Source organism: Felis catus, chromosome A1 (assembly GCF_018350175.1).
Source record: "Felis catus isolate Fca126 chromosome A1, F.catus_Fca126_mat1.0, whole genome shotgun sequence".
Taxonomy (NCBI): domain Eukaryota; kingdom Metazoa; phylum Chordata; class Mammalia; order Carnivora; family Felidae; genus Felis; species Felis catus.
In genome coordinates, this window is record NC_058368.1 from 11,838,776 (window position 1) to 11,864,205 (window position 25,430).

The 25,430-nt window shown below is 35.1% G+C and overlaps 1 protein-coding gene across 6 annotated transcripts in view; it reads left to right on the forward strand.

The window, feature by feature from the left end:
• Positions 1 to 25,430, forward strand: part of PDS5B (PDS5 cohesin associated factor B) — a 195,900-nt gene that overhangs the window by 75,423 nt on the left and 95,047 nt on the right. For all 6 annotated transcript variants that reach the window (XM_023250592.2, XM_023250593.2, XM_023250605.2 and 3 more), the window contains exons 6-10: positions 574 to 700; positions 7,160 to 7,240; positions 14,412 to 14,552; positions 16,353 to 16,468; positions 19,345 to 19,439. In XM_023250592.2, coding sequence (XP_023106360.1) covers positions 574 to 700; positions 7,160 to 7,240; positions 14,412 to 14,552; positions 16,353 to 16,468; positions 19,345 to 19,439 — 560 coding nt within the window. The remainder of the gene's footprint in view (positions 1 to 573; positions 701 to 7,159; positions 7,241 to 14,411; positions 14,553 to 16,352; positions 16,469 to 19,344; positions 19,440 to 25,430) is intronic.

Consider the following 25,430-nt stretch of genomic DNA (forward strand, 5'->3'; position numbering starts at 1 on the left):
AAGTAATCTAGGAAATACAGTTTAAAATATATTTTGGATGCTCCTATAAGATTTGGAATAGAGGGAAGCTTTAAGTGAATATATGGAATTTGATTTGATATTTTAGTATAATGTTTTATAAAGTAGTGTTCTTCAGTACCATGTTATGATTAAATCCTGTACACTTTATTTTTATTATTTTTGAGAGAAGGCGTGGTCCTTTGTGAAGTTGTATATATCCTAATACTTCATGTTGTACTAGTGTTAGGAAAATGTTTATGTGCACATGTGCGTGAACAAGGGACAGGTGGGAAGGGGCAGTGGTGGAGGGAGAAAGAGGGAGGGAGAGGGGGAAAGAAGGAGGGGGAGGGAGGGGGGAGGGAGAGGGAGAAAGAGAGAGGGGAGGGGGAGGGTGAAAATCCCAAGCAGGTTCTCCACTATTGGCACTGTCACTGTGGACCCCATGTGGGGATTGTACTCTTGAACAGTGAGATCATGACCTGAGTCTAAACCAGAAGTCCAACACTTAACTGACCCACCCAGGCACCCCTGAATCCTGTATGCTTTAAATAAAATATCTATTTTGAATTTCAGCAATGGCCACAATCAGAAAGTTCATATGCACATGGTAGACCTCATGAGTTCTATTATTTGTGAAGGTGATACAGTATCTCAGGAGCTTTTGGATACAGTTTTGGTAAATCTGGTACCTGCACATAAGGTAAGTAGCAACATATACCAATATGTCTAAAGCCTATTAATATTAAGGTCAAGAATTTGTGCTTATGTTCCAAATACAATTTTTCCTGCTTTAACCTTAGTTTTAGAGAATCTGTTTTATTGGTTAATATTAATAAATATTAGTAAAACATGGTACACTTATTAGTTACTAATTAAGTAGATGTAGTTTATGTGATAAAATATCTGTAATAACTGTGTGGTGTAGGATATGTTTCAAGGAGTGAGTTAATACTACTTAGATGCTATCATATAACTTTATGTGTCAGGAGATGCTGAAAGCAGTTAGAGCCTTAGTTCTAAGACAGCAGTAGTTAGATGGAGTGGGGGGTGAAATTAAAAGGGAAGTCTCTACTAATTTCTGGACAAAGGATATGTTCATGACAGTGTTTCTTCCCTTGGTGATATTAATCAAGACTTGTTTGTGTGTCTTGTTCTTTGAAAATGACTAACTCTCCAGTAAACAGTTGGAAATAATGGTTCTGTGAAAGGGATAAAAGAGAGAGTTAAAAAGAGGGGCCAGGGAGTCACGAGTGTAAAGATCTGTGCAAACTGAAGAACTTCCTGGCACGGTATAATCTAATTTCACAAGTATATGACATTCACACAAAAATTGCTTCCATGAAGATGACTGCATAATTTAATATTTCCGGATTTTTAAAAAAATTTTTTTTTAACGTTTATTTGTTATATTATTGAGAGAGACAGCATGAATGCAGGAGGGGCAGAGAAAGAGGGAGACACAGAATCTGAAGGAGGCTCCAGGCTCTGAGCTCTGAGACCAGAGCCTGACACAGGGCTCCAACTCACAATCCAACTCACAAACCGGGAGATTATGACCTGAGCCGAAGGCAGACGCTTAACCGACTGAGCCACCCAGGTGCCTCTACTATTTCCAGATTCTTAAAATAGTCCATCAATGCTGAAAGTTAAATACTGCAAATAGACCTAAACATTCAGATAATACATTTGTTAGATAAAAATAATAAATACCTTAAAAGATTTAAAGATAATATATGCTTCAAGGGATCAAAGGCATGAAAATAAGAGTTAAAAACATAATAGCTAGATATATGAAAGAAGTTTAGGAAAAAAGTAGAAATGAGAAATGGTCATTGAAATTAAGATCTTTATTGGGTTATAAAAGATTTTGAAAACTAGGAGATAGATCAAGGAATTATACAGGTAAAGTGAGATAAAGAAGACATGAAAGATACTGAGACATGAAAAACAGAATGAAAAGGACCAATATAGTTTATAGTGATTTCAGAACACAAAGTAGAGAGTAGAGAAGAAATATTTAAATAAAAATTTGCTTAAAATTCTCCAGAACTGTTGGAATGCATGGATTTATGGGTTAGGTAGCAAAAGTCATGAGCAGAATAAATAAAAATAAATCCCAGTCCAGGAACATCCTGGAGAAATTCTAGAATGCCAACAGAAATTCTAGAATGCCAAATAATCTATAAAGCACCCAAAGGGAAAAGGCACGACACTTACCAAGGAATAAAGATTAATCTATTGCCGACTTCTCAGTAACAAGGATAGATGCCAGAAGATAATGGGACTATATTTCCAAAGTGCGAAGATAAAATAACTGTGCATGTATGTGTAGGTGTGTGTAGTCACGTACCCAGTTTGAGTGCAATTAAGATATTAAATACTCACTTGTCAATAGATTCTTCCTGAATGAACTATGTGAGTATTGTAGAATGATGGAAGTTGAATTAAAAGAAGGAACAAGAAATAATGATGTACAAAGAAATGCTCCAAATAAGAACTAATACATTAAAAAAAATAGTAGCAATGATAATGACTACAGGGATGTTAACAAAATAGTCCTGAATTACTGGATACGAATAACAAATAACAGATGAGATTGAATGGCTTAATGGAGAGTCAGTGAGTGATCTAATCCTGGTGGTGGTGGGGAGTATAGAGCTACTGATTAACATCAAACTTGAAGTATTCATATTAAAATTTTCAGGATTAGAGTAAAAGAAAGAATTACAATAAATGTAAATGGTCTAAATTTGCTACTTAGACTGTCATACTGGATTGAAAATAATCCGGGGGGGGGGGGGGGGGGGAAGGGGTGGTGTTGTGCCATCTGGGTGGCTTAGTCAGTTAAGTGTCTGACTCTTGATTTCAACTCAGGTCATGATGTCATGGTCCTGAGATGGAGTCCTGTGTTGGACTCCATGCCGGTTGCAAAGTCTGCCTAAGATTCTCCTCTCTGCCCTTCCTCCACTATCTCTTGTGCATGTCTCTCACAAAATAGGAATAATAATAATAATACAGTTGGTCAAAGAGATAAGAACAAAAGTACTGTCATAAAAAAGTCAAAAGCTTATAAAAGGATGGAAAAAAGACTTGCCAGGCACATATTAACTGAAAGAAAACTGAAACAAGTTGTACTAATATCAGATGTAATAGTCATTACTGGGTAAAGAAGGGATTTGTACAATGATAAAACATTTAGTTCTCAGGAAGATATTCAAAGTTGCATGTATGTAGGCTCAAATATATAGAGTATAAACTGAAAGAATTACAAAGAAACAAATTCACCACTTGGTGGCTTATCTTAACAGTTTTCCCAATGATTATAAAGTTTGTGGGAATTTTGAAGATTTGAAACGAACAAGTTTATAGCAACCATGCTTAACCTGTCAAAAGAATAAATCATAATGGTTGGGGTTTTGTACAGCAGAGCTGCTCCCTCACTGTGATCTGTTGAAAAGTCAGCCCTCAAGACAAGGGCTTGGTGGGGTGGGGGTGGGGGGGCAAGAAAGAAAGAAAACAAAAAATTAAAAACAAAACAAAAACAAAAAAATAAATCATAATGGCAATTCTGAAATATTTAGAAATGATAATTAAAATGATACATATTAAAACTTGTAGGATACAGCTTAAATTTTTTTTTTTAATTTTTTAAATGTTTATTTATCTTTGAGAGAGAGAGAGACAGAGACAGAACACTAGCAGAGAATGGGCAGAGAGAGAGAGGGAGACACAGAGTCTGAAGCAGCCTCTAGGCTCTGAGCTGTCAGCACAGAGCCTGACGCGGGGCCCGAACCCTCAAACTGTGAGATCATGACCTGAGCTGAAGTTGGATGCTCAACCAGCTGAGCCACCCAGGCGCCCTGAATGTTTTTTAAATCTAATTTTATTGGCCAAGTGTCTAATTCAGGAAGTTTATAAAAATAATCAGATTATACACCGTATACAAGGAAGAAAACAAGTACAGAAATTAAAGACATAGAAAATACAGTACATTTCACACAAACTCAAAGCTGGCAGTTTGAAAAATGTATTAAATAGGCAAATCCATGGTAAGTTGAATCAGAAAAAAAAGAGATGGTATCAATATATGGGTTTGGAATGAAATGGGGAACAACAGACATTAAAAAGCTAAAAAGACAGTTCTATGAACAATATTTTATGGTAATATATTTGAAATTAGGTAAAAGAATTTCCTAGAAAATATAACTTGCCAGAGAAAATTTTAAATAACCTTTAACCAGTAAAAGAAATAGAATTCGTTTTAAAAATTGTATCCATAAAATGAACAAAATCCCTTCCTCCCAAACAACAGTGGCAGCAATAATAAAAGTAACAGCAGCAGAACACACACCAACTACAAAAGAACTTAAACTGAACATCAGGAGATAACTCCTAATCATTTAAGTAGCATACAATTCAAATGTCAAGTACACCTTTCTAGATTATAGAAAAGGAAGAAATGCTCCACAGTTCACTTTATGAGTGGAATATAATCTTCATAGAGAAACTAGACAAAGCCAAGCAAGTTAGAAGAGTCATAGGCTAATTTAGTCTAAAGTTGTAATCATATCACATAAATTCAATATAAAATAATAACATTTGGAACGGTGTAAACTATTTATAATGAGCAAATTGGCTTTATTTTAGGAATATAAGAATGGATAAACATTAGAGAATCTTAGAGACTAAGATATTTGTGTAAATTAACAGATCAAAGAAAAAAGTATCAGTAGATGTAGAAAAAGACAGTTTGATAAAATTCAGTGTAATTTATGATAAAAACCTTTTAGCAAAGTGATAAGGATATGACCCACAGAAGGCTCAATGATAGAGAACAAACTAAGGGTTGATGGAGGGAGGTGAGTGGGAGATGGCCTAGGTGTCTGTATTAAGTAGGTCACTTGTCATGAGCACTGGGTGTTGTATGTAAGTGGTGAATCATTGAATTCTACTTCTGAAACCAATATTGCACTTCATGTTAACTAAAATATAAAAAATAAATTTTAAAAGTGGTAAGAATATGTATGATACTGTACATATGGTACATGCTGAAGAATTTTCTTTGGAGTTAGGAATACTTATTTACTCAGGAAAAAGGGAACTGTGCTGCCATTTCTAATCTGCATCAATTAAGTGTCTTTAGTGGAGTAAAATGAGATAAATAAAAGATAAAAGGATTAAAAAGAAGAAATAAACTGAAATTGTTTGCAGATAATATGACTGCCTGTGTAGAAAACACAAAACAGTATATAGATAACTTTCTAAAACAAATAAAATTCTGCAAGGTTGATAGATATAAGATCAATATATTAAAGGCTGTTGGTATAATTTTATAAATTTGTAGCTTTAACAAAGACTTGAGCTGTTTAGAAATTTCACAAAAATGTGGACAATTATGCTGAAAATCATTGTAATTCAGGAAAAAGTATAAAAGAAGACTTAGATATTCTGCATGATTTGTTATGTTTATGGGTGGGAAACTCAGTATCATCATGATTCCAGTTTTATGCATACTAATAGATAATCCAGTCAAAACAGAATGTTTGAATGTGTGTTGTGTGTGTGGGGGGCGTAATTTGACTAACTGATTCTAAAATTCACATTGAAGAGTAAATGGCCCATAATAACTAATTTTGAAGAATAGAATAGTGGGGACTTACTCTACCACCTAGTATTAAGACACTGTTTCCATATCCCTTTGACTATAATCAGGCAGTAGTAGGCAACGGGACATATGGAAGTAATGGAGAGTTTACAAATAGATGCATAGTTACGTAGAAACTTCAAAGTGTGGGTATTATAGGTCATTGAAGGGAATCTGTACTGTTTCTTTAATGATTGGTTTTAGGACAATTGAAAATCCATATGGGAAATAATTATTTAATACCATACATAAAAGTAAGAGGTAGAATAAAGATACAAATCTGAAAAACAAATCTTTAAATTTTTATTTGAAAATATAAAGCAACATCTTAACCTCATTGTAGAAGAAATTTTTTTAAGAAAGATACAGCGAGCACAAGCCAAATAGGAAAGTATTGATAGATTTGGTTACATTAAGTTTAAAAACTTCCCTATGCTCTAAGATACTATAAACAGTGTGAAAAGACAAGTATAGACTAAGATATGTTATACATACAGTTGACAAAGTTTTAGTGTGTAGAATTTTAGAGAAACTCTACAAATAAATAAGGACAAAACAGCCCATTTAAAAAATGACAGAGATGGAATTTACAGAAAATGTCTAATATGCACAAAGAAGCATGTACAAGACATACAGTTTCAAGTCTATGAATAGGAGAATGAGTAAATAAGCTGTAGTGTATTATGTAGTAAAATACCTAACGGCATTTAGAAATGAAAGAAGTAATTCAGTAGAAGCATCAATAGATGTAAATCTAAAAATATGCTGAATGTGAGTTTTAGGATATCTACAGTGTACCTGTTTTCTGTAAGATGTTTAAACTGGACTAGCAATTTTCTTTCAGATCTTTGGTCTTGATTGTTTCTGTCATTGCCAGAATCTCTTAGAAACATGTTTTCTTAAGATGTTTTTTTCTTCTGCCTTTTTTCTTTTCATATTTTACTGTTTGTTTTGTTTGCTGTATCCTTGGCCTTACATGTGGTCTGAGATGTCCTTGAGTAAGTTTGCTGTCCCATAGGTGCCCCAAACTCTTTTGTCTTTCCCCACCTATGGGCCCCCTATTCCTGTTCACATTAGAACCCAGCTCATTCTCTTTTGACGTGTTCTTCTGGACCTGAGGTAAAACAGCCTGTGTTTGTACTCCCCTGAACTGATTTGACTTCGGGACTAGATGTAGAATGACTATCTCCTCTCCTATCTAATAAAAATTTGTTGACCGTTTCTGTGTGGTTTACTTCATGCTGTGAATGAAATAGGAAGAGAATGTAATTTTCCTTTCTTGGAAGGGATCTTATGATCTAGTAGACTAGTCAGTCTTAAAAGAAGAAAAATGTCTTTGCCTTCTCTTTTATTCGAATTGAGTTTTAGATAGTCTTCTCATTTATGTACTCAGGAGCAGCTTTTTGAATACAGGTAATATTTTGTTTTTCATAATTAGAGATATATAATATATACAATACAATTTAATATAATATATATAATATATAATATAGGGTTTTTTTTTATATTTTTCAGAATTTAAACAAACAAGCCTATGATTTGGCAAAGGCTTTACTGAAGAGGACAGCTCAAGCTATTGAACCATATATTACCAATGTAAGTTTTTCTTGTAATTGGTTGTCAGAAGGATTAGCCAAAATTTTAAAGATAGCTAGAGGCAAAATTTTGGCAAGTAATATTACATAATTTTAAATTTCATGTTGTTTTAATTATTAAATAATATATTTTCTTTATCCTTCTTATTTAAAATTATTCTTGGCTAATATTTTATGGGTGGTTAGCTCCCCTCTTGTTTGTTCATTCATTTACTTCTTTCAAGTTGCCTAGAACTAGAACATCTTTAATTTTGGTTAGCAAGATACACTTTTTATTTCTAATATTACAAGTAGAGCTAAATGTTAGATAAAATATATAGAACTTCTCATTATTCAGGGAAGTTAGAGCTTTTTGAAGATTAAATTGATTGTACAAGAAGTAGATATGAACTAATACCAAGACCTTAAAGTTGAAGGCACATGTTAATGGCAGCGATTTGGTACAGTTGCCTATCTTGCTATTCCTGGGGTAGATTTAAAATACAACTACCTTTTTTGAAAAAGAGGAGGAATTGAGATGAAATGAGCCCTTTCAGTATCATCCCAAATCTGCTTGACCGTCTTGTAGCTGTTTTCAGAAGAAATGTATTTTAGCTAATAGGTTATTGTAAGTTTTATTTTTCTCTCCTTAGTACGCTTGAGTTGCACCACTCTAGATACATTCTGTGTGAATGGTGCCTCCTGGAACAAATCTAGAACACAGTGTTAGTGTTGGCCTCTGGAATTTATGTAGCAGTTCTCTCTACTTTCCACTTTCACTTACCTCCAAATATGTAAATGTTATAAATCAGTCTTCTTGAAAAGAGTGAGAAAGTTATTTATAATCACTTATGTATTTAATTTTCCTGAAGTTTATTGAAGGGGCATATTTCCTATAGTATATAAAAATTGAAGTCTATATATAAAATACATGATGAAAAAATGTGCTTTGAATAGTAACACACTTTATAAAGTAGTATCTTGGTAAATCTCAGTTTTTGTTTCTGACTTACTTATAGCCTTAAATAATTCCAAGCACATGATGATTTGGAAAAATGTATTTGATTTGTAAGGAAATTGTTTTGGAGGGTGAATTTTCACAGTTTGGACAATCAAATTGTGTAATCTATCTTAATAGCTCGAAATTGGCAGAGAATTCTAAATAATGATATCTGCAGGTTTTGTGAGTCTTGGGTGTTGGCTGGAGTAAATTGGTTGGATTGAGTGGGTTGAGTTTTGTTTTTTTTTGTTTTGTTTTTTTTTCATTATTGACCTAGTGGCATTTGAAGTGTTTAAACCCAGACTTATGCATTCTGTGATTAATTAGCCTTCCCTTTTCCTTTGATTCGCGTGTTATCTGAATGACTATCTCCATGGCCCTTTAGATATACTAGGTGAGCTCCTCCTGGTGGTCATTTATTTAAACTGATATTGCCAACCCAGAGGTTTCCTAGGGGAACACTTACATTTTTTTGGTGCCTTTTTTCTGGTTCATTATACTATTGTCTCAACATATGTATGTGTTTGAAAATACTTATAATTAGAGCTAAAAGAAAAAGGACCAGAGAAATACTTTTAGCAATCTCAGGTAAATCAAGGTAAAAACATTTCCTTATCACTAATACCTTATATTAATTTTTTGTTCTTAGTAGTTCTTGCCTGCAGAAGTAGAACTGCCCTCTTGTATCTTTATCAGAAGCTGGGGGAGGAGAGGCACAAGATTAGTAGAATGGTCTGAGCAGACTTTCAATTGTATGTTTATTCCCAATACTTTGTTCATTGTTTTATCTCATTTTCTTGTTCTTTGCTTTATTTGAGGGTTAGCTAAGAAGTCATTGAGAATTGCTTTTTTTCCCTCTTTTAATCTTATACATCTTATTTTTCTACCTCAAACCTATACAGTTAACATTTAAAATTACTTTCTAGTGAACTTAATTGTTTTGTAGTAGGATGAAATGAATTACATTATTAAAATAATTCTCAGCCTTTTTGGACTTGTACATGTAGTAGCCATTATTCATTTATCTTTCTAGTGGAGAATTAGCAAGCAAAAAGAGAGGTAGGATACTGAGGTAATAATAACCCCATTTCTATCTCTTTTTTGCTTACGTTGTTTTCACTATCATGGATATCCTATAGACACATTCAAGTTCTTAATAATTAGTGATTCTTAGATATATAGAACTTGCATGACTGTGGTGGTGTAGATTATTTTTTAAATATAAAATTTGTCAATTGACAACTCAAACCAAAAAGTATTAAATAATTTTTAAAAAGGTAAAACAGTATCAAAAACAAAAAGTACAGGGTACACTGTACAGTAACAAATCCAAAAATTTTCTGCATGGATCACTTCTTGGTAATTTTAGTTTTCATTAGGACGTTTTAATTACAAGTTTCAAGTTGCTTAATCTTGCTAGCCTCAGTATTTGCATCTCTAAGATGGGGTTAATAAAATGCTTGGAGTGATTGTAGAGAATGTGTTGTTTAATGTGAAAGCACTTTCGTAAGTAAAATTGACCATTAAACTTAAGGTAGAATTTCTTGCTGACCTTTAACTTACCCATACTCCTTTCATTAGGAGGCAGTTGTTACAAAATAAATTTGTAGTGGGAAAATCAGTTACCCGTTTATAAATAAAAGGCTAATGTATTTTGGAAGGAAATACTTTAATCAAACCTCTAGGGGCACCTGGGTGGCTCAGTTGGTTAAGCAGCCGACTTTGGCTCAGGTCATGATCTCGCAGTCCGTGAGTTCGAGCCCCGCGTCGGGCTCTGTGCTGACAGCTCGGAGCCTGGAGCCTGTTTCGGATTCTGTGTCTCCCTCTCTCTGACCCTCCCCTGTTCATGCTTTGTCTCTCCCTGTCTCAAAAATAAATAAAACGTTAAAAAAAAAAAAATTAAAAAAAAAAAAAAACACCTCTATCTGCCTCTTCCACTATAAGTCCTTATGGAGAACATGGATTGTTTTACTTATATTATAGTATCTGCTGCATATTATTCATTTGCTAAATGTGTATTGGGCACCTACTCTGTCAGGCACTATGGCAAGCTCTTCCTATACAGTAGAGAAGACTGACTTGGCCCTTGCCTTTATGGAGATTATAAATGTTAAATAATTGTTATTGATGACATTTATAAGAAGTTAATCCAGGGAGTGATTTTTTGTTTTTTTTAATTTTCAAGTGAGTTTTCTCCATACTGATGAAGAAGACAATTAGATCATGTGACAAGGTGGCCAGATTGGAAAGGATTATTGTGTTTTTGTTAAGGAAAGGTTAGATTTACTGTTTTTAAACAGGAGAAAATTTGTGAATGAAAACAAAGCCATTTTATTTTCAGCCTGAATGAGAATTTAACCTCAGAGGTCATGAAATTATTTTCCCACAATATTGATAAACCAGGACAACAAGCAAGTTACTTTAAAAATGAGTAAAGAAAGAATAGTAAAATAGAATTTGTTCTCTCCCCCCCCCCCCCCCCCCCACATGGATACTTAGTTTGTGCAGTCTCACAGACATAACAAACTTCATTTAAGAATAACCTGAACAGTATGGAGCCTGCTTGGGATTCTCTTTCTCTCCTTTCTCTCTGACCCTCTCCCTGCTTGCGTGCTCTGTCTCTCTTCCTCTCTCTCAAAGTAGTTAAATAAACTTAAAAAAAAAAAAAAGATGAACCTGAGTTAGGGACACCTGGGTGACTCAGTTGGTTAAGTGTTCGAATCTTGATTTTGGCTCAGGTCATGATCTGACCATCATGAGTTGGGTCCCCATGTTGGGCTCTGCACTGGGTGTAGAGCCTGCTTGGGATAATCCCCCCCCCCCCCCCCCAAGCCATTGCTCCTCCCCAGCTCATGCACATGCCTGATGTCTCGCTCTCTCTCAATGCCTGACTTAAAGTAAGCAGAAAAGACCTAGAAATGTGAAGTCTTGAACTTTGTACTATCCATATAGAAAACCTATTTAAGCCAGGTTGTGTTGACTGTAACTGAGAGAAGAGATCAGGGCTTATGTGTTATAAAAAATCCTTAAACTACTTCTTCAAAGAGACAGAATATCCTGTTGAGAATGTGTGGTATATTCTCTGGCTTAATTTCTTACAAATTTGGAAGACTTTAAATAGAAAGGAACTGGACCATTATGCTATGTATCTTTACCAGTTTTGGTAGTAATATGGTAAATGATCTGAATGTGGAAACCACTTATAGCTGGTTCCTTATAGAAATAAAGTTGTTCAAATTTGGATTTTCAGTGTGTTTGTGTTGTGTACTTTTAATTGGATTTTCAGTAGTGCTGTAAACCTTGTACATATGCACACACATTTCATCAGAATATAAAAGAAGACAAAAAAGATTAGAAAGAGGTTGTTTTGCTGAGAGCTTTCCCCCAAGGTCAGGAACATGACTGGGATGTCTGCTCTTGCCACTGTTATTCAACGTAGTGTTGGAAGTCTTAGCCTCAGCAGTCAGATAACACAAAGGAATAAAAGGCATTCAGATTGGCAAGGCGAAGTCAAACTTTCACTGTTCTCAGGTGACATGATACTCCATATGGAAAACCCAAAAGATTCCACCAAAAAGCTGCTGGAACTGATCCATGCATTCAGCAGAGTTGCAGAATATAAAATCAATGCACAGAAATCGGTTGCATTCCTATACACCAATAATGAAACAACAGAAAGAGAAATCAAGGAATCGATCCCATTTACGGTTGCACCAAAAACCATGAAATACCTAGAAATAAACCTAACGAAAGAGGTGAAAAATCTATACACTGAAAACTATAGAAAGCTTATGAAAGAAATTGAAGACACAAAAAAAGTGGAAAAATATTCCATGCTCCTGGATTAGAAGAACAAATATTGTAAAAATGTCGATACTACACAAAGTAATCTACATATTCAGTGCAATCCCTATCAAAATAACACCAGCGTTCTTCACAAAGCTAGAACAAGCAATCCTAAAATTTGTATGGAACCAGAAAAGACCCTGAATAGCCAAAACAATCCTGAAAAAGAAAACCAAAGCAGGAGGCATCACAATCCCAGACTTCAAGATGTATTACAAAGCTGTAATCATCAAGACAGTATGGTACTGGCACAAAAACAATCAGTGGAACAGAATAGGGAACCCAGAAATGGACCCACAAATGTAAGGCCAACTAATCTTTGACAAAGCAGGAAAGAATATCCAATGGAAAAAAGACAGTCTCTTCAGCAAGTGGTGCTGGGAAAACTGGACAGCGACATGCAGAAGAATGAACCTGCACCACTTTCTTACACCATACCCAAAAATAAACTCAAAGTGGATGAAAGACCTAAACGTAAGACAGGAAGCCATCAAAATCCTCGAGGAGAAAGCAGGCAGAAACCTCTTTGATCTTGGCCGCAGCAACTTCTTACTCAACACGTCTTTGGAGGCAAGGGAAACAAACGCAAAAATGAACTCTTAGGACCTCATCAAAATAAAAAGCTTCTGTACAGTGAAGGAAATAATCAGAAAAACCAAAAGGCGATCAGTGGAATGGGAGAATATATTTGCAAATGACATAACAGATGAAGGATTAGTATCCAAAATCTGTAAAGAACTTACAACACCCCAAAAACAATCCAGTGCAGAAATGGGCAAAAGACACAAATAGACACTTCTTCAAGAAGACATCCAATCCACATGACGGACTGACACATGAAAAAATGCTCAACATCACTCATCATCAGGGAAATACAAATTAAAACCACAATGAGATACCACCTCACACCTGTCAGAATGACTAAAATTAACAACTCCAGCAACAACAGATACTGGTGAGGATGTGGAGAAAGAGGATCTCTTTTCCACTGCTGGTAGGAATGCAAACTGATGCAGCCACTCTGGAAACAGTATGGAGGTTCCTCAAAAAATTAAAAATAGAACTACCCTACAACCTAGCAATTGCACTACTAGGTATTTATCCAAGGGATACAGGTGTGCTATTTCAAAGGGGTAGTGTACCCCAGTGTTTGTAGCAGTGCTGTTGACAATAGCCAAAGTATGGAAAGAGCCCAAATGTCCATTGATAGATGAATGGATAAAGATGTGATATATACACATACATACATACAATGGAGTATTACTCAGCAATAAAAAAAATGAACTCTTGCCATTTGCAACTACATAGTTGGAACTAGAGGGTATTATGCTAAGCAAAATTAGAGAAAGACAAATATCATATGAGTTTACTTATATGAAGACTTTAAGATACAAAACAAATGAACATTGGGGAAGGGAAGCAAAAATAAGAACAGGGAGGGGGACAAAACATAAGAGACTCATAAATAGAACATAGAGTTGCTGGAGGGGTTTTGAGGGGGATGGGCTAAATGGGTAAGGAGCATTAAGGAAGACACTTGTTGGGATGAGCACTGGGTGTTATATGTAGGGGATGAATCACTGGAATCTACTCCTGAAATCATTGTTGCACTATATGCTAACTAACTTGGATGTAAATTAAAAAATAAATAAAATACAAAGGAAAAAAGAGGTTGTTTGGGGGCACCTGGGTGGTTAAGCACCCAACTTTGGCTCAGGTCATGATCTCACAGTATGTGGATTCAAGCCCCACGTCGAGCTCTGTGCTGACAGCTCAGAGCCTGGGGCCTAGTTCAGATTCTGTGTCTCCCTCTCTGTCTGCCCTTGTTCCGCTTGCACTCTTTCTCTCAAAAGTAAATAGAAAAAAGGTTGTTTTGCATTATAAATATAAAATTGTATATTTTAAAAATGGAATTGGCTCCTTCTGTGAAGATACAAGGCTTTTTCTTCAGTATTCTTGTCTTCCATACATGCCAAGGTGATGTGATCTCTTGACTTTAAGAAATTTACCTAGTAGGGAAATTAAGACATGTACACAAATATAACTGTATTACAACTTAAAATATAGTAAGTACCATAATGAAAAATAAAGTACATATGGTAGGTAGTGTTGATTGATAAGCTAATTGATAAATTAGTACAAGTTATCTTTTGTTGTGTACAAGGTGAATTTCATGTACAAGGTGAACTAGCCTGTAGTTTCCTACCTACTGTTAGAAAATGTTTTGATAAACCTAGTTTGGTTTTGTATAAAATAATAATAAATTTAATTGAATAATAATGAAGATTTTAGAAAATTCATTTTGTCTATGCCATTTCAATTAATGATAAATTTTCTTTCTCAAAAGTTTTTTAATCAGGTTCTGATGCTTGGGAAAACATCTATCAGCGATTTGTCAGAGCATGTCTTTGACTTAATTTTGGAGCTCTATAATATTGATAGTCATTTGCTGCTCTCAGTTTTACCCCAGCTTGAATTTAAATTAAAGGTAACTATTCTAAAAGGGATATGGTCTGTCAGCCACATTAGCAAAGAGCATTATTTGTGGCTCTTTAATTCTTAGAGGATGGTTTTTAGCTGGATATTACAGATGTTGTGGTATATTACTGTTATTAATTACATGTTTGTACCTTACCTGTTTACCTCCAGTGCCCAGGGTGATGCCTAGCAGATAGCAGTTACTTAATGACTTAGGGTAGTATTTTTCTTCAGATATTTTCCAAATGAATTCTAGATTGTGACTGACTTTTCAGATCATAGCTATACATCAAGCTTGTTTTCAGGCACAGTTTATAGTGGTTCCCAAGATCCCTTGATTAGGCAATAAAAATAGTTTAGGGTCTATTATTCACATGTTGTGAAATATTTTCCTTTTGTGCATATTCTGTTATGCTTATGTTGAAACCTCCATTACTTTTCTCATAGTTCTCTGGGATCTGTTGGTGGCATATTGCTATCACCTTGACATTAAATTATCCCATCAAATTGAGTTCCATTTGTAGATTTGAGGAATAGTCTTTTCTCTTTCAAATTATTACAGGAAGATTAAATAAAGCTGGTTATAATGAATAATCTTTGATGAAACCTGATGTACCACCCAGAAAAGTTCTTAAATGATTTCTGTATTACAGTTCTTATTTCTAAAGATTTTTGTCTCTTTCAAAACAAAAAAATAAAAAGTTCATATTGGTAGTGTGAGTACCCCACAAAACCAGCAAATGATCATTCTTGTTTTATTCTAGGGTATATTTTTGGTGTATTTCTCAAGTGAGCCACTTGATTCACTGGCCTCCCTGCTCTGTTTTTTTCCTCATGTAGTTAGCAATTTTGATGAGGCAGAATGCAGTCATACTTTTAATTTTTGGTTGATATGATTTTCTTTAATAAAAATATTTAGTACTATAAGAAATATAAGTAAGGGATTATAATCCCTGCTTTCAGCAAATTCAACATCTAGAAGAGAAAAAAAGTTCAGATTTAATAAGAGGCCAGATATTATAGGTGTCCTAAAAGATACAGACAACATACAATTGAAACAAAGGAAACAAGTGCAGAAGCATACAGAGGTAGGAAGATGCTGGGTCAATTTGTGGAACACAGAGGATTATGGTTGGATAGTAACATCAAGTAAGTTTAAATCATCCCTGGCTGCACATTAGAATCTTCACCCTGTGGAGCCTTAATAAACAGATGTCCAGGGATTAAATCAGACCAGTTGATCAGAAATATTAGCAATAAAATCCAGGCTGTTTTGTTTTGTTTTGTTTTAGAGCTTTAGAGGTCATTTTAATGTGCCCCAGGGTTGAAAAGTACTTATTTAGAGGAATAGTGAGAGAAATAATAGAGATGAGTTAGGTCATTATTGTGGGAGCTTCTAATGCTAGGCTTAGGCATTGTTTTAAAATTAAAAGAAAAAAAAAGTATACAGTAACATCTGTAGCACCTTGAGTATCAAACAAATAGTTTTTCAAGGATCTGCATAGGTTTGATGTGAGTTAGGTTTTGAATTTGATTGTGAATGGAAATGAGCCTAAATTGTAAGAAGGGCCTCTAACGTTTAGTCAGACTTTGGTATGTATTTTCATGTAGGGAGTTATTGCTTTAATGAGATGATGAGATCATTTAAGAGAACATTTAATTTTTTGAAAAGTTTGAGCATTTTTGTGTATAAGTTTTCATTTGGAGTTCATGAAAGTTTTTGTGGAATTGAGAGATGAGGAAAATCATGGGAAAATTGTCATGAATATATCTACCTGATAGTTTTAAAGCTGTCTGTGTTTTGTTTTAGAGCAATGATAATGAGGAACGCCTACAAGTTGTTAAACTACTGGCAAAAATGTTTGGGGCAAAGGATTCAGAATTGGCTTCTCAAAACAAACCACTCTGGCAGTGTTACTTGGGCAGGTACATGACTTTGGTGTCCTGTTTAAAAGTAATATATGTTTATATCTACTTTACATTATTTTAAAACACCTGTATTTAATATTTTTCTGAACTATTAAAAATTAAAGGTTTTATATTTTGAGATTTTTTTTTAATATATGTTGAAATGTTTGAATGTTGGTAGTGATTGGCCATATTTACAGTTGCCCTTCTTTTCATCTTATTTTGCCCTTAATTTTTGAAAGATGATACATTAATTTTTTTACTTTTATTTTTTTTAAAGATAGTACGTTTATAAAGCTATCTCAAGGGGCACTTGGGTGGCTCCTGGGTTAAGCGTCTAACTTCAGCTCAGGTCATGATCTCAAGGTTTTTGGATTCGAGTCCCGCATCATGCTCTATGCTGGCAGCTCAGAGCGTGGAGCCTGCTTCAGATTCTGTCTCCCTCTCTCTGCCCCCCCCTCCCAAAATAAATAAATATTAAAAAATTTAAAAAGCTATCTCAAAAGGTATTATAGTCATGAAATTAAAATGTGTTATTACATAGCAGTGATTCATTCCAACTGGAAATAAATCATGAGACATTTGTAAAGACAAGGATATCCACAGAATGAAGAAATAAATGATATGCATGTTCTTCCTCCTAACCTCCATTGTACATTTCTCATTTAAAGAAAATGATAACCTGAATTCCATGTATGCTTTTAATTTCCACAAACCTGAAATTGGTTGCAAAATTTTGAGTGTGTTTGTAGATTTCTCTTTTCTATGAGAAGAGTTCATTTCATTACATTTCTAAAAGTATCCCTGACCTTGAATATGTTAAAACCACCTCTCAAGTGCCCTGGCTGAAATGTACTTTGGCCCTGAAGTTAAAGGAGAACCCCTCCCACCCCCACCCCGTCCCCAAATTTTTCTCATAACAAATAATGCAATTAAGTCATAAATAGGATTTTAAAAGTCTTGTTCTTTTTTTTTTTTTGTATTGAAATATTTGTTATAACCACTTTTCTGTCCCCTCTTAATACTAAAACTGTCGATGATGATGATAAATTTAATCTCTTTTGGCCTTATTTTTCTAATTTTTTAAATGAGGTAGAAGGTTTTATAAATTCTTAAGTGCTAAATTCATAATGTGATTTCCTGCCTCTTATGTAGCTCAGTACTATTTCACAAGGTGCATTAAATAAATAAATTTTAGCCCATTGTAATTTTGAGTTTGATTTCTAGACTTTTTCCCCTTAAACAACAATGGAAAGTTCTTGGGTAGTAGAGCAAAATATTTTATACGTTTAATTATACCAGTCAACTTAAAGTCCACTTAATGTGGTAAAACAAAAATACAGTTTTTACTTACAGACATTTAATATATCTTTAAATCAGGACTTGATTTACCCAGACTTTGTGAGATTTTAGAAGGGGAAAAAAATCTCGATTAAAATTTATGTCACATTTCCATTACATTGTAATTTTTTCTTTTAATTTTAATGGCCTAAAATTGAAACTCACTGATTCTTACCAAGTTTAAGGACCTAGACTATTTTTTTAAAGAGGTCTTATATTTATTTGTAATGGTTAAATAGCACATGTTTAATTGAAAAATGGTAAAGTACATAAGGATGGAGTACTTGGATTCAAAACACTCTGGAAACTTTACATGAGATCATAGACTGGATGTTAAAACTTTTTTGAGTGTACTTCATAGAACATTTTTTTTTCCTAATAATAAGCTTTTATGAATAACTTGGTGCTCATTTTGAAGACCTCTTTCCCACTCCCTTTAAAATACTGAATTTGTTTCTTACAGTATAGGGTGATACATGATTTGGAAACCTTTTGGTGATACAGAATTAAGACATATGAAAATACTGAGTGGAAAATTCTTGCTTTACTTTGATGTTCTTGTTGATACTAGACAAGATTTTTTAAGAAACATCACTGTTTTGCATTCCAGGATGAACCAATGCATATAGGCTTTCAACATCAATAGTTTAGAGATGACTAGACATCACGTGCTTTATGATGGAGGAAGAGGATTCCATCTGTGAAATAGCCTTGCTAAAACAGTGAATCTGAATATTACTGGTGTCTAGATCTAACTGTCAGTTTATAAGATTTAGGAGAGAGGGGAGCCTATTAATTTAAGTCAGAAAAATGTAATGTAGCAAAATCTAAACTCTGGAAAAACACTACACACACAATCAAAAGCAGTTACTTCACCAAATAAATTATAAGGAAAAAAATTGATGGAGGAGAAATACAAGATCAAAAGATACTTAAGTGACATCAATAAATGAGTTTTAGTGTTTTAGAAATATATACTAAGATACTTCTTCATATAAAAATTGGCTTTAGTATTAGTGGAAATGTGATGGTTAACTGGATAGGAGTAATTTGGGCTCAGGTTTTAGAGTCATGTAAAATAATATGGGGTTTAGTGCAAGGTCTGCCACACTTTTGTGAATGTTCTATATTTAAGAAGGGATACTTTGAGGAAAGGTTTTCTTTCCAGACACAGTTTAGGATTTATATAATGTATCTATGAACTATGTACACACACATGCATATATAAACAGGCATATTTGAAAGTATAATACTTATAGGAAAAATCTTGTCCTTCTAAGTTTTGTGCTTGAGCCAAGCGTGTATTGTTTATACATGTTCCTTGAAAGTACATAGTTCAGGAGATTGTGCTGGTTTAATATCGACATTCCAAAGCATTCATAAATATATAGCATATCAAAACTTTGTTGAAAGAGTCTGACTTCCACTTTGAATTACTCTACATAAATTGTTTTTTCTTTTAATTAGAGGAATAAATCTAAATTGAATACAGATTAAACACATACCTGCTTCTCTTATTTTAAAGATCATTCTGTGCCTTTATATTTTTTCAGGTTTAATGACATCCATGTACCAATCCGCCTGGAATGTGTCAAGTTTGCTAGTCACTGTCTCATGAACCATCCTGATTTAGCAAAGGACTTAACAGGTACTATATACCCACAATAGCCAATATTTCTAGATGCTTGTTGGTGAAAAAAATCAGTTTCATATTTATATATGTGTATGTGTGTGTGTGTGTGTGTGTGTGTGTGTGTGTGTGTGTGTATAACTGATATATATGTGTATATATATACATATATGTGTGTGTATATATGTGTGTATATGTGTGTGTGTGTGTGTGTGTGTGTATAGGAAAAGTATCCCCCTTTTTGGTTATTGTGTTAAATAAAGACTTTATTTGGTAAAGTCTTCTTTCAGCTCATCATCATGGAAGTTACTCTCTGAAGCCAGAAGCTTGACTCCTTGTGCCGCCTTAGTCTAGAAGCACCTATAAAAAGTCAGTGTTACCAGAGACAGTACTAGTTCTTTAGTTTAAGAACAATTTTAAAGATATTCTAGGCATTTGGATTTGAACAGGTTTTGACTTTGATGTTCTTTACTATTCTTTAACATTTTAGAACTGAGTTGTGAGTCATTAATTTTTAAGCTTATTAAACTATGCTAAATGGAGGTAACTTTTCTGAAATCTGTATATTTATAAGGCAGTTTAGAACTTTGCATTTTTGTAGTAATAAGAATATCATATATCTGACTATTGCTCTTTTATAAAATTTTTTAAAGTTTCTTTATTTTCGAGGTGGGGGAGGGGCAGAGAGAGAAGGAGACAAAATCCCAAACAGGCCCTGTGCTTTCAGTGCAGAGACCCAATGTGGAGCTTGAACTCATGAACCACGAGATCATGTCCTGAGCTGAAGTCCAATCCTTAACTGACTGAGCCACCCAGGTGCCCCAGTTTTTTTTAAATTAGGAAATAGTTCAGAAAATAACAGATGACTATGATAGCCACTATGTCTTTTTTAGAAATGTTAGCATTTTTGCTGTATTTCCTTAAGAGATTAAAAAAAGAAAAGAAATTGTTGATGTAGTTGAAATGCCCCTCATAAATTGTATTCTTCCTGTTTGCAGAGGGTAGCCCACTCCACTAAATTTGGTCTGCATCCTGTTTGTTTTTCTATGTCACATGTGTCCATAAATTATATGCAGTATTGTTACGTGTTTTAAAAATCTTACTGAATTTGATGGTGTTGAACTTATTTTATATTTTTTATTTTCCATGCTTCTTGTTTTGTTTTCCTGTTTCCCTCTTTTCTGCTTAATTGATTAATTTTCTTTGTTCTCATTTTTCCTTTTCCCCCTGTGGGCTTGGAAGTTAACATTCTCTTTTGTGCTTTCACTACATAATTGATTAGTGAAGTCTAAAGTCAGAACTCTCACTTCTTTCTGAGCAATCAAGGAACCTTGAAAGTTTTTACTGCACACTCTCTTCCTATCTTTCATATTATTGTTACTTTCTCTTTTTAAAACTTTACTAACTTGTACATTTTTAACTGATTTTTTTAATAGTCTTTGCTTATGCTTCTTAAATCTTACTACTTCCTTCTGAGTTTCTTTTGATAAAGAAAATGATAAAGTGTATTATTAGTTCATAATATTTTTAACAATAATTTGTCATAGTCATGCTTTCAGGTTTTGCTGAATTTCTACCGGTCAGATTTAAACAGCAAATATTTCTCATTTTCATCCTTTTTGGGGGAGATGCCCTGCCTTGAACCCTCTGTTTACCCACTCACTTCTGAATTTGGACTGATTGTTCTTTAAGCTTCTGCTTTGTAGTATTGATCTTTAGATGATCCTTTCTTCCTCTCACTTTTGTCTTTTCCCTCTCTTTCATCCTTCCTTTTCCTTTTCCTTTTCCTTTTCCTTTTCCTTTTCCTTTTCCTTTTCCTTTTCCTTTTCCTTTTCCTTTTCCTTTTCCTTTTCCTTTTCCTTTTCCTTTTCCTTTTCCTTTTCCTTTTCCTTTTCCTTTTCCTTACCTTCTGTGTGTGTGTGTGTGTGTGTGTGTGTCTGTCTGTCTGTCTGTCTGTCTGTGTCTGTTTCTTCTTTCTCTTTTTCCCTGGACGTTTCTTTTGCTGTAGCATTTTGTTCTTCTGTTCTTATGTTATGGATGTAAGATTCTTTGAGAAAATTAATGATAATATTTTGGGGAATTTTTTTTCCTACAAAATGTTTGTTTTAGCTAATTTGTTTTTCCCACCTTTTATTTGCTTTTGTTTATACTCTCCCGTGTTTAGAGGCTTTCCTCAAATGCTTGGCAATATGTGGCTCTCTGCTCATAATTAAGAGTGTGGGACTAAATAAAGAGCTATTTGGAAAGCCCTGAATGTATACATGGTATTGGTGACTCTGAACTTAACTTTAGGGTGATTGCAATGGGTTGTTTGTTGGAAAATCTTCAGTTTAAGTACTTGCTCTTCAACTAAACTGATCTCCCACTGAAGAGTATCCTGTGAGAAGTTTGAAAGTCTAGCTGTTAGTGTCTTCGGGACTCCTTTATTTTTACTTTATTCTTTTTTATTATTGAGTGCTATTCTGTTGTATAAATACACAATAATTTATTTATCTTTTTTTTTGTTTGATGGACTTTTTGATTTAGGGCTGTTAATACTGAAATTACTGTATTCTTAACAAGTGTTTCTATGGGTTTATGTTTTTATTTCTCTTTAACTACTTAAGAGTGAAATTGCTGGTCGTAGGGTAAATACGTGTTTAATTTTATAAGAAATGAGTAAGTTTTCCATATTAGCTCTACTGTTTTCCAGTTGCACTGATAAATGCTTGAGAGTTTTATTTCTTAAGCATTTTTGTCAACATTGTGTGTCATCAGTCATTTTGATTATAGTCCTTCTCATCACTCTTGCTGTTTGTTGTGGTTTGAACTTGCAGTCTCCTGATGACTGATGAGATCAAGCATCTTTTTTATGGGCATATTGATATTTTCTTTTATGAAGTGTCTAAGTTTTAAATCCATCTTTTTAAAATTGGCTTGTATTTCTAATTGAGTTGTAGTAGTTCTGTATATATTCTAGACTTAAAAAAAAAAGTATTTTTCCTGTAGTCTGAATTTGTTTTTTCCTATTACCAGTGTATTATAAAAGGATACAGGAACAGTCAAATGAAAGAGATGCATAGGGCAAGGTGCGGTGAGGGTGGTTGGGTGCCTTCTCTGGTCTTATCACTCTCCTAGCACCTCCAAATGTTCACCAAACTGGAAGCTCTCTGAACCCCATTGTTTAGGCTTTTGTTTTGTTTTATTTTGTTTTTTATTCTCAAGGTAGCTAACATACAGTGTAGTCTTGGCTTCAGGAGTAGATTCCTGTGATTTACCACTTAGATGCAATATCCAGTACTTATCCCAGCGAGTGCCCGCCTCAATACCCAGCACCCATTTTCTGCACCCCCATAACTCCCCATCCCCATCAACCCTCAGTTCTCTGTACTTAAGAGTTTGCCTCCCTCTTTGTTTTCATATTATTTTTGCTTCCCTTCTCTTAGGAGCATCTGTTTTGTATCTTCCACATGAGTGAAATCATATGATATTTGTCTTTCTTTGACTGACTTATTTCGCTTAGCCTAACACCCTACCCTTGTAGGGTAAGTCCTGTTTGTCCCTAGCTGTGTTCAGAATTGTCTCTTTATTTTGTATTTTGCCAGTTTCACTATCATATGTGAAGTGTTGACCTGCTTTGTTGATTTTGAAGGAAGTTCTCTGTGCCTCTTGGACTTGGATGCCTGTTTCCTTCCCCAGGTTAGGGAAGTTCTCAGCTATAATTTGTTCAAATAAACTGTCTGCCCCTTTCTGTTCTTCCTCTGGAACTCCTGTGACACAAATATTTCATTTCATCTTCTGGAACTCTTGTGACACAAATAATATTTCGTTTCACTGAATCACTTAGGTCTCTAATTCTCTCATGGTCTAGTAATTTCCTTTCCCTCTTTTTTTCAGCTTCATCATTTTCCATAATTTCATCTTCTGTTTCACCTATGCTCTCCTCTGCGTCTTCTGTCCTCACTGTCACTGTATCTAGTTTATTTTAACATTTCATTTATAGCATTTCTTAATTCATTGAAATTATTCCTTAGGTCTTTGATCTCTGCAGCAATATATTCTCTACTGTCTTTTATGCTTTTTTTTCTAAGCCCAGCTATTAGTCTTATGACTCTAATTCTAAATTTTTGCTCAGCTATATTGTTTGTATCTGTTTTGAGCAATTCTCTCACTGGCTGTCATTTCTTCCTGGATTTTCTTTTGAGGAGAATTCGTCTGTTTCGTAATTTGGGCTAGGTTTCTGTCTTTTATGTATTTGAATAGCTTTTCATGTGTTCTGCACCTGTGAGTACTACTATGTTAAAAAGGGGTCGTACACTATCCAGGGCCTGGCACTTCAGGAAGTGTTTTTGCAGTGTGTTGCGTGCTCTGTTTTCGTGTATTTGGCTGCTTTCACTGGTCAGTCCTCTACAAAGCTTCTCCTTGCTCCTGGTGGTGGATTGTTTGGACCTTCCACCAGGTGTGCTTTGATCCTTGAAGTAACCCTGGAAAAAAGGAAGGGGTGGGGAACAAAACCACAGGACAATTGTTTGTTGCTGCCTGGGACCGGTGGCTGTGCTCTTGTGGTGGAGAGGCCGTCTGGTTCACTCAGTGTCAGTCCTGCTCCAGTAGATAAGCAGTTGCCAGCCATGGAGGGGTGGGGTTTGTTATAAGGGGGTCCTGCCTCCACTGGGAACCACTGTCCTGAAGTCCCACCATGTTGGTGATGGGGAGAAAAATGGTAATACCCCAGTCTCTTCCCCGGACCGGGTGTCTCAAACCATACTGTTCAGGCAGAAATAGCGCTGCCAGTAGGCTTACTGCTCCACAGTCTCCCGTGTCTCCTAGGTGTTGGGCTGGGGTTCAAAACTTGATGTCTTAAGGTGCCCTGCACCTCGCAGATTCTGCCCTGGTGTAGTGCCACTGAGCCCTGCCAATAAAGGGCCCTGGACAGGCACCTCCAGGGTCTTTTGTCCTTGGGGAGGAACTAAACCCTCTTCCCAAAGTTCTCTGGGAAGTGGACTGTTCTTTGCCAGTGTGGTGCTCAGATCTCTACTGCACCCCAAGGCTGGCTCCCTGCCTGCCAGCCACGCTTACAAGGCTCACTGTGGTCTGGAAAAAGCCGTGCACTTTTGAAAACTCCAATCTTCAGCTCCTGAAGCTGTTTGCAAAGTAGAAATTGGCACTCTCCGTATTTCTTGTTCCCCAGTCCATGGTCTAGAGATGTTTTTCTCTTGTACTAACACAATACTGCAATTCCACAGCCTCTCTGTCTCTCTCTTCCTTCTGTCCTTTCACTGAAGGGATTCACTCCCCTCTGTGCCTGCGCTGTTTTATCTCCCCCAATTTGTATACATGCACCCCTGTCCCTCCAAGCTGTTTCCTGTCACCTGTGGAGACCTTTCTGTTACTCCACAGACTGATTTCTTGGGTGTTACGAGTGATCTGACCTCAATAAGCTGTGTCTGAGGGAAGAGGGAAATCCTGGTCCCCCTACTTCTCTGCCATCTTCAATCTTCCTCAGAATTTTTAAAAAATGTTTATTTCTTTAAAATTTTTGAAAGAACACGTGTGTAGGTTTGGGGCTGAGAGGGAGACAGGATCTGAAGTGGGCTCTCAGCAGACAGCAGAGAGCTCGATGGGGTGTTTGAACTTAAGAACTTTGAGACGATGACCTGAGCCGAAGTCAGATGCTTTAACCAACTGGCCCACCCAGACGCCCCATCCCATAGTCAGAATTTCAATGCAAAATTTACTGTTAGCTAAATAATAGATGTTTTCAGTTTTTATAGCTATTTAAAATATATTTTATATGTGAAAAATTTCACCAGTAACCTTTTTAGTCTTCACCATTGTTTGAATGTTTGAAAGTTTACCAAAAGATACTATGTAGTTTCATTTTTTTTTTTGTAGTTTCATTTTTTAATAAAACATTTATGTTACTGTGTTGTATGATTTCCTAGTTTTCAGACTCTGGGTGCATTTTAATTATTTTTTTTAATTCCCATCACCTGTTTCACCCATCCCCCCCCTCCCCCCACCTCTCTTCTG